The sequence below is a fragment of the Lipophrys pholis genome (genome assembly GCF_963383615.2).
Source record: "Lipophrys pholis genome assembly, chromosome: 14".
NCBI classification, from domain to species: Eukaryota; Metazoa; Chordata; class Actinopteri; order Blenniiformes; family Blenniidae; genus Lipophrys; species Lipophrys pholis.
Genome location: NC_137633.1, coordinates 16908906 through 16918340, shown reverse-complemented (window position 1 = coordinate 16918340; position 9435 = coordinate 16908906). Strand labels below are relative to the sequence as shown.

General features: G+C 43.7%; 1 protein-coding gene across 2 annotated transcripts in view; it reads right to left on the bottom strand.

The window, feature by feature from the left end:
• Positions 1-174: 174 nt before the first annotated feature.
• LOC308119886 (connector enhancer of kinase suppressor of ras 3-like) overlaps positions 175-9435 on the bottom strand; it is a 50934-nt gene continuing 41673 nt past the window's right edge. Inside the window, exons 16-26 of one of the 2 annotated variants that reach the window (XM_080480158.1) lie at positions 7582-7635; positions 6677-6716; positions 6120-6289; positions 4595-4668; positions 3960-4031; positions 3813-3877; positions 3563-3687; positions 3287-3430; positions 3067-3217; positions 2016-2206; positions 177-1463 (exon numbers count right to left, since the gene is read on the bottom strand). In XM_080480158.1, the coding sequence (XP_080336284.1) occupies positions 1239-1463; positions 2016-2206; positions 3067-3217; positions 3287-3430; positions 3563-3687; positions 3813-3877; positions 3960-4031; positions 4595-4668; positions 6120-6289; positions 6677-6716; positions 7582-7635 (1311 nt within the window). In that variant the 3' untranslated portion in view covers positions 177-1238. Of the gene's footprint in view, positions 1464-2015; positions 2207-3066; positions 3431-3562; positions 3688-3812; positions 3878-3959; positions 4032-4594; positions 4669-6119; positions 6290-6676; positions 6717-7581; positions 7636-9435 lie in introns of both variants that reach the window. The other variant, XM_080480157.1, reaches the window with a different exon arrangement.

Genomic DNA, 9435 nt, shown 5'->3' with positions numbered 1-9435 from the left:
TCACAAATTAACATCACATGACTGTTCTCGGACTGTGCGAGGAGACCAGAGTACCCATGCACACTGGGAGAACACGCAAACTCCACAGACGTGAACCATGAGGCTCTCTCAGTGCAAACCACTACACCACAGTGTAGGCTTGATAATGAATGAATTCAAATAAATGAGCCATTAGAAGACTTTGACAATACTTTATTTCGTCGTATTACAAACAAGCACACGGACCTTCAGACCAGAGCTGAGGAGAAAACATAATGTACAGGTATTTACATGCACGACAGACGAACTGGAGGAGAGGAATCTGCATGTTGAGTCGGGAGCTCGTTGCTTGTCAGTTGTGCTGTGCAGCCACATAATGCCCAATGTCTGACTGACTTCAACATTAATTTACAAGCAACAGATTCTGGCTCAGTGACACTTCTCTGTATTTGTCCTGGAGGGGTTTTTCCTGAGAATCATCCGCCATGCATCCTGGGATTAAACGCTGATTAGTACTGCTACACTCCGACCTAAACTGAACATAATGTAGATAAAGTTGTCTCCAGTTAGTAAACAAGTCTTTATTACATCTGAAATGACATAGTTGCACAACATCAATATTTGAGATCTGAATGTTACGGTTTAGTATAACAGATAATTAGTCTATTTCAACTATAAGTTAGAAAAAGGTCACGGTAACGACGAGCTGACAGTTTTGACTCTCAGATATAAAGTTACTGTGATTTGTGATGAACCTGTATCCTATTCGTGCAGGCCCTAGTGTTCAGTCTGAAGCATCCTACTGTCAAGATATCCTTTCTAGGGCAAACAACACACACAAATCCTCACAACAGCTACTGCAGAACATGTGTAACAGGCACTTATGGTGCATGGCACCAATAACTGGCTAAAAACAACATTTGTTCAGTACGGATGAACTGAAAAATCATACAAACGATTAAAAACAGAAGAATCACTTTAAAATGTAAAAACAGTGTATGTATAGCTTCACAGACATATAAAACATCGAGCAGTAATAGTAATACTACGACACAGTTCACATTTTAATGTGAGCTGCGTATCACATAATGCCACCATCTCCGTTTAGGAGATAAAACACTCTTCATTAATATAGTCACTTGTTGAATAGCACTTTAAATAACCACTTTTAAGGGTCTGAAGTCTCATCTGCATGTCCCACAGGAGTGTGTATATCCAAAGTATGTGAGTGTGAAGTTCTCAGAATCCATGAGGAGTCTTTATAGGCTGGTTTCCACCACAGGAACAGCAACAGCAGCAGCAGGAGCAGCAGCAGTGACTGATGCTGCAGCAGTGGTGGGCTCTGACGCCCCCTGCTGGTCCTCTTTGAGACAAATCTCCTGCACCAGAGGAGCGTTGGCTTCCTTCCACTCTCTGAACCTGCCTGAGGTGAGCTCTGGGTCTAACAGCACCTGCTCGATCGCCTGCAAGTCTGCCTCTTTAGACTGTGCAGGAACAGAAAGAAGATAGAAGAAAAATTAAATGACGCGATAAAACTCTGCATTTAACATAGGACACTGAACAAGATGCTGTACGGGCTTTTTTTTTTTATACAGACTTCTGCAACTCTGCTGTCACCAGGATATTTACAGGAGATCTGCCAAGAACGCTGAAGGCTAGGTCATTTCAATTAACATTCATACAAGCTACACTTAGTTCATTTATTTACACAGAGCAGGGACATAATTCACTGTGGTTTATATTCGCGGTTCTTTTATTTGCTTATATTGTCTGTTTGTATTCATTATAAAAATAACTTGTGTTTTAAATATATTGTCTTAAAATGCTTTTAAAAGCAGGGCATTTCTTAGAATGGGATAAATAAAGTACATTTATATCTCCATCTATATATCTCCAACTACAGCAATGTAGAGTGCTTGCTGATCTTGTTGTGCGGTGAGAGAACTAACCACTACAGCACCGTATGGCCTTACATGTGCTACTGTCAAGCGTAATCAAACTTCCTTTTTTCTATAGAACACTCAGCAAGGAAGTACCTTCAACGTGCTGTTGAGTGTCCTGATGAGGTGCAATTTGTCGTTCACAGCGTGGTTTTTACAGCGTTTTATGAAGGAGGCCCTGAATTCCCGTTTGGTGGACGGTTTCCGGTCTCCTATCGGGGAGAGGCTGGCTTCTTTTAGATGGATATACAGCTTCTCCATCTCGTCGGAGTTGTTCTTACACTCGCCTGCAGCAAGATAAGATCACAATACATTGCATCAGTGCAGCACAGAGCAGAGCGATAACACTGTGGGACTTCCTGTTGTAACTGCGTGTTAAAAAAAAAAGAAAAGAAAAGAAAAAGAAAACAGAAAACTAGCATTGTCTTTTCTTGATGAACAGAAAATACTGATAAAAGTATATCTAATTTAGGCTAATTGTATGTGAGGAATGAAACATCTTCAGCTGAATGTCATGCACCAGAAAACATCACCCACGATGGTTAAAATAAAAATCCCCGTACAAGCCACAAATTTAAATCGACATAGGTTGGTGAACGCCGAATGTTTTATATGGAAGGCAGAGGGACTGAGGGTAATGAACAACAAGTGTGGGAAAGGTAATTTTTTATTGAATGTCTTAGAACTGAAGGTAACGTCAATGCAATTTAAATGATAAAATAAGCTATAGTGAAAATATAAACAATGGCTGCAAAGATTGTATTTTACTTCTAATTGTGTGTGGCTCCTAAAATCTATTATTAACATTAAGGTAATTCAATTTTATATACCGGGTATGATAGAAGGTGTAATAATTGACAAATGGAGTATATCTATGGATGCTCTGCATGCTCATTTCTCTAAATTACTTAATTGATGAGAATCCACTCACCAACATTTGATGTTTCCCTCAATTACCATAAGCATGGTGTGCCTGGCTGAACCCTGCTCATGCAAAGATAAAAAGAGGTGCAGTGTGGTGAAGCCACAGTCTGCTCTCTGCCAATCTGTGCTACCGCAGAAATGTTCCATTGAACTTGGCAGCTTATGAAACCAGCCGAACCCAAAGCCTGACTTAAGCGTTTCTGTTCAAGCAGTCGAGATTCACCTTGATTCTGAGCTCCTGAAAGCTCAGCCTGTTCCTCGCCGTGCGCTGCAGGGATTTCCTCGTTGGAGCTGGTCTCTGCCGCGTCCCGAGGAGCCGAGCTCTCAGACGCCGCCGCCGCCGCCTCCTCCTCCTCCTCCTCCACCGTCTCCTCCTGTGGAGGTTCAGATGAGTGGACTTGGACCGAGCACACCACCGCCGTCTCCACAGCCGGAGGACCTGCCTGCGAGACCAGGTCCAGCCAGGACTGCCGGTTCTTGGCGAGCGAGGAGGCGGAGCTCTGCGACGTCATGGTGCTGACCGGCGAGGAGAGCGAGCCGTTGGCTTCGCTGGGGACCGCGGAGGAGTAAGGGGGAGGAAGCGTACCCTGGAGGATAAAAACAATCACAGGCAGATGTTTGATTACACTTGCAAGGTGATTTCGAAATCAAATTTCCTGTCGAAGCAATAAAAATATGGAAAAACACACAATAATTAAGCCGGTCAACTAGTTACCGACCTGATGCGTGCTACCAGGTGGACAGGGTGTGTCCACGGTGTCCCGCAGGGTCTGTTCGGAGTACGGGGGAGGGGGGATCTCTGTGCTTTCAGCTTCTTCATGATCACTGGCTTCACTGTAACACTCTAAATGATGAAGCGGGGAAACAAATAAAGAGTCAGGGCTCCATCGCGTGCCACAATTCACAATACTTTATATGTCACTGGCGCAGAATGTGTTCCTCAAAGAAAGCAATGTCGGCGGCACTCACCGGCTGTAGTGTTTCGCTCCGTCTGCTCATACTGAATGGAGGCGAGCCCGAGCTTATTCAACCACCTGAAAGGGAATCGTCCACCTTTAGCAATGGTTCTGGTAAAGCATGACGGAAACAAAAGGAACATGCGTCGAGGCGACTTACAAGTTCATGTCCTCTTGGCTCTCAGCCGCAAAATAAAACATCATGACCTGCGGGTGGCAGGCTTTGAAAGCACTGTGGGAGGAAGAAGCAACGTGCGTTAAAACTGTAATTCCATTTTAATGACTGCTTGCTGCGTCAGCATGAAACACTTTCTGCCTCCCGTGTGTGTGAGAACGCGGCGCATTGTTCCCTTTTCGGCGACAATAATCGCTGGGGTGTGGGGTGTTTTCGATCAAGATCAGGCTAAACAGACTTTAGTACAACTTTCAATGCTTAAATGTTACACAGTGACAAGTAAAAGTACTGTTGGTAAAAAAAAAAAAAAAAAAACCTCACTAGCATTAATCATTAGTAGTTTTGCAACAGCAAACATTAGATTTAATATATTAATTTATATTGACATAAGAGGCACGTTTCTAAAATGAACAATACAGTAAATCAAAATGAATAAAGGGCAATATATTTTGTAGTAGACAGAAAGCGGGAATCAAACTATTGGCACGTTTTGATTCGGATTGTACAAAAGTAGATTCCGCATTGAAAAATTGTACTGCATGATATACAAATGGCAGTAAAAGTACTTGGATAGACTGCACAGATATAGCAATGTGAGTGTTTTTTTGCGTGCATCGTACTGTTTCTTCTTGCACTCGATGGCTCGGTCGATGATGAAGTTGGTGAGGTCGATGTAGCCCTCAGCTTTTTCCGCCTGCGACACACAGATTGAACAACAGCGAGCGTTAGATCACACCGAGGCACTCAAACCACTTCCTGACAGCCGCACCTGCCGCCGACTCGCTCTCGGTTACTTCTCCTATCTGCCGACGCCGTGCGACGGCGTGGAAGAAGTTGACAGAGGTCAGCGCGGCAGTAAATCGGCCCCGGCAGTTACGTATGGCGGCGTCCGGGGCCTGACGGGGCCATTAGCGACGGCGTCGCATTCAGGAGACAATAGCTGCTCCTGCACTCGCCGTGACGGAGGGAGAGAGAGGCGGCTGTGGGAGGATGATTCACTCAGCATCCAAACAGACGTGAGGACTCAGAAGCACGTCTTTATTTTGGCGATGAACTGCAAAGGAAACACTGCAACATCACGCTGATTTTCACACATGATGGAGGTCTTTCCCCGCGCGTCTCCCTCACCGCTCGCTCCGTCAGTATTCATGAACTACCGCTCCTCCGAATCGTTTTCTACTTTATCTTCCTAGCGATTCAAATCTTAATTGCGGCGATTCTTTAAACGAGCAAACTCCTTTAATAGTTGAGAGTAAAACAGTGGCAGGTGTCACGGTCGGTCCTGCGGTTATCAAATGCCATGTTTAGCATGTGTTACAAGCAGTGGGTTTGAAAGTGTGGGGGGAACACCCGCAGTTCCAGGCCGACGCTTCCTCAACAAGCCACCATAAAAAGAAATGAACGTAGGGTGGAAACAACCATTTTCATTGGTCAACTTTTTATTTCCTATGCATCTCAAAGTTTTACCATTTTATATACCATAAAAAAAAAAAAAAGTCTCTTGTTTTTGCTCGATTCAAAGCAACGGAATCAGGTGGAGCTTTGACCGGCCCGCCAAGTCTAGAGAATAGCATCGTCCGAGATGTCCAGTTAACCTGAACTAACTGCTTTAAGAAGCTTCCCGCCAAGACGCCTGAGAATCTGCCCGTTGCTTTTATCCCGAAAAAGGATTCTGTTCGCCAATTTATTCCCGTTTTCCCCCTCTAAGAACGGCTGCCAATCTCCTTCTACTCTCAACCGACAGACGCCGCACAAGCTTTCAAAATAACAGTTGCTAGTGTCTTAGCCCGTTTTTTGTTTGACATTACAACTGTCGTTTAAAAACCACAGCGCGAGGTGAAGCCTCGGGCCCTCCTTGTGCCCTCTGGGATCCGTTGAAGCCAGTAATGACACAGAATAAACGGAACTTTTAACACGTAGACGGAGAAAGAATATGTCAAACAACACATGTCAATCAAATGGAAGACACAGACTTCACTGAGCTCCTTTAAATCCTTAAATCCAGAGAAACAGAAACTAAGATTTTGACTGATAAGCTTTGTACATTTCAATTTAGTAGAGTGTTCCATCTTACTCTGGACATCTAATCTATCCACTCGTGTTGACCACGTGTCCGTTGCGGCTCGATTGTTGTGTTTCGCTCACCAGCTGGTTGTTGTACCAGTACAGCGCCGTCTTCTTCAGCACGAACCAGTACTTCTTCCACTTGATCCCCAGGAAGCCCTTGCTCTCCTTCTTCCTGTACAGCCAGCCCTGGTGGTCCGGCTGACCCAGCTCCTTGACCGAGATGCGTCTCCTGCTCATGTTACCATTACCTGTTTACACAGGGGGGAAAAAAAACACAAGCATGTGAGCGCGCCGAGCACCCCCCTGTCACCTCTGTCCGCAGAGACAAAAAAGAAAGCGACTGAGCTTTAGAGGAAGCAAGCGTGCAACATCCCCACGACTAAAACCTTTTCCGTCCTTGTTCAAATAGGCCACTGCGTTCGGTCAATAACTAAATGAAGTCTAAAAATAACCCAGAACAAGCCCACACAAAAACCCGGGCACAGTCAGCTCAGACGCGCTGGAATAATCGCCCTACCTGGTGAGCTTATGAATCAACATTAAGGCGAAAGGAAACGGGTCGGTTTTTTTGCAGTTGAATACGAGAAGCTGCTCCACAGAATAGAGAAGAAGTGAAGTGAGCGCGGAGGACTCACCTCCCCGGCTCTTCTTCTTGGACTTGTGTCGGAGGGAGACCTTAAGAGAGGGGAGGACAGGAGGTCAGAGACTCGAGCCGAACAGAAGCCCACGGCTTAGAGAAGAGGCAGAGAGGAACATCCTGTTTCTGAGTGTCACATGCGTTCTCTCTTTTCACCCGCCAACATCCTCATCCGAGACCTTTGGCATTGTTTCGTTTGATTCTTTAGTCACACTTTCCTTTTTTCTTTATTATTTCTTGCGATGCGGACAGAAGAGAACAGCCTGGAGTTTGCATGACGTCACATAAAGATTCATCCATCACAGACCAATCAACCATAAGATTATGACCGCTCAAGGGAAAAACACATTATTCCTTCATCACGGCACCAGTGAGTGGGGGGGGGAGATTAAGCATAAAGTTAAGCATAAGAGTGAACATTTCAATTCAATTACGACCTGTAAAACTACTAGTCGCACCATGTAAACAGGTGAGGAATTCACCTGTTCTGAATGCTACTTTTATATTAATTTCATACACACAAGAGCCTGAGTAGGTCCAATAAAGAAAAGTCATCACATCAAGTTTGCCAGCGACGGGGTTTAGAATGGTTGACTAATTTTTGCCTTGTTTGGAGGGATGAGTCTTTTATCGCTGAATAATAGAAACAAAGTGCCGAGTGCGGTTAAAAATTAAAATGTGTGGCAAAACTGCAGAAATCTGTCTAAATATGTGTCGATCACAAAGACATGACCACTATTTAGTTAATGGCTGCAGATAAGTTTGTATATGTTGCGTCCGTCGTTCATGTTTTTCTGTTGACTGACCCACAAATTGCCCCTAATGGATAATTAAAAAAAACAAAAAACAAAAAAAAAACAACTCAAGGTGAGCGGTGGGTCTACTACAAGTGAAGATACTTACAGGATTGTAGTCGTCGGCAGCCATGGCAGGACTCACAGATATGGGGAAAGCAGCCTGTGGAGACAAACAATAGGATATTTACAAGTGCAGGTTGGCTATATTACTAAACCACAGACGACTATAGCAGAAAATGAGCCCCTTTTTCCACCCTGTGTGACACGAGGAAGTGGCGTCAAGGCAGAAAGCTCAGACAAAGTTTCTGTATTTGACCCTTTTTCATTGTTTCTGAAAGAAACTGGGAAGAAGAGGAAGCAGATTTTCTTATTTTGTGGAAGTTGAGACAAAGAGAGCGAGAAACTTAAAAAAGAAATGATGTGCAGGTTTAAGCTCATTCGCCACAGTGACTCACAACAGTGTCAGCACTTTCATGACACCTACAACCCATTAGCAGGAAAACTCAGGTTGGTTGTTTTGTGTGTGTGTGTGTGTGTGTGTGTGTGTGTGTGTGTGTGTGTGTGTGTGTGTGTGTGTGTGTGTGTGTGTGTGTGTGTGTGTGTGTGTGTGTGTGTGTGTGTGTGTGTGTGTGTGTGTGTGTGTGTGTGTGTGTGTGCGCGCGCGCAGAATCGCACCTCGCAAATTGCCTTTTTGGCAACAGACGTTCAAAAACACTGCGAAACACTTCAGTTTGCAACTTAACAGGCTAAACCGACAGTCACGTTGAGAAATCCATGATGCCTTTATTGGCCAACTTCCTCTGCGTTCATCAGTTCCTTATTTATGGAGTGACAAAGCTGTGCGAGGGAGAGGCACAGAAATGGAACATAAAAACAATCAACAGATTCAGTTTGTGAAAAAGCCCCACAGATCTGAAATAAGCCTCACAGTGGTCGGTTTTTTTTGCAAAACCTTGACCGTGCACACACATCTCGATGAGTGCTACATGAAGGAAAAGCGGGTGATTGTCGGAGAGTTATTCAAAATCAATCACAACAAAGACCAAGCTGCGACGCGAACAAGCCCAATAGGAGTGAAATAGCATCCTACCTTACTGTGGAAAGCTCCAAACACTTGAACTGGATCTCCTTAAAACACACTGATTGACTCTCGGCCGCTCTGATCTGAGCTTTAGCGTGTCAGCGCACACGCATGAAGAGTTTCTGTATGTAACTTTCTGTCTTGCACAACACCAACACATCACATCTCGTTTCGGAGTGAGCCTGTGGGAGGTAGGTCACATGAACCACAGCACAGGCCCGGCTCAGACTGGTTGCCAGAGCTGAGTAGCTCACTTCCTGTTGGATTCTTTCTATGTTTCTTTCGAATAGATTTACAGGTATTGTTTCTGAGCAGTAACCATAGATCGACTAGACAGTAATCGCTTTAATATTGTTTGAGCCCACACAATAAATGTAGGTTTTTTTCCCCCCCCCACTTTGGAGGCCACAACTAAAAAGAAAAACTGATTCATTATGAGGTCACAAACCCTAACAACATAAAAAAAATTTTAAAATTCGCAGGAAATATTTAAAGCAGTAGCTCAAACCTTTTTCCCCGCATGGTTATCCCTTTTAAATTTTCGAGAAGACATCATGATAAACAGCAAAAGTAATAGAATAAAAGTACTAATTATATCAACAGAGGGTGCATTTTATTTAGCAACTGGAATTAATAGGTCAAATTGAAAAATAAGCTTTAGTACATGACCATAAATACATTTTCCAAGTATGCTTAAAATAAAGTTTTTAACTTGTAATTATTAAAATGTGCTTTAAATATCTATGGAACTCCTGTTTTAAAGAAGAAAAAAAGCAAAGAAAAATGTTTTTGTTTTTTAAACTGCAGAAATAGCAGTTGTACTTGTATGAATTTCCAAGTATTTTTCAGATGACTTTTTATTTCTACTTCCAACATTTG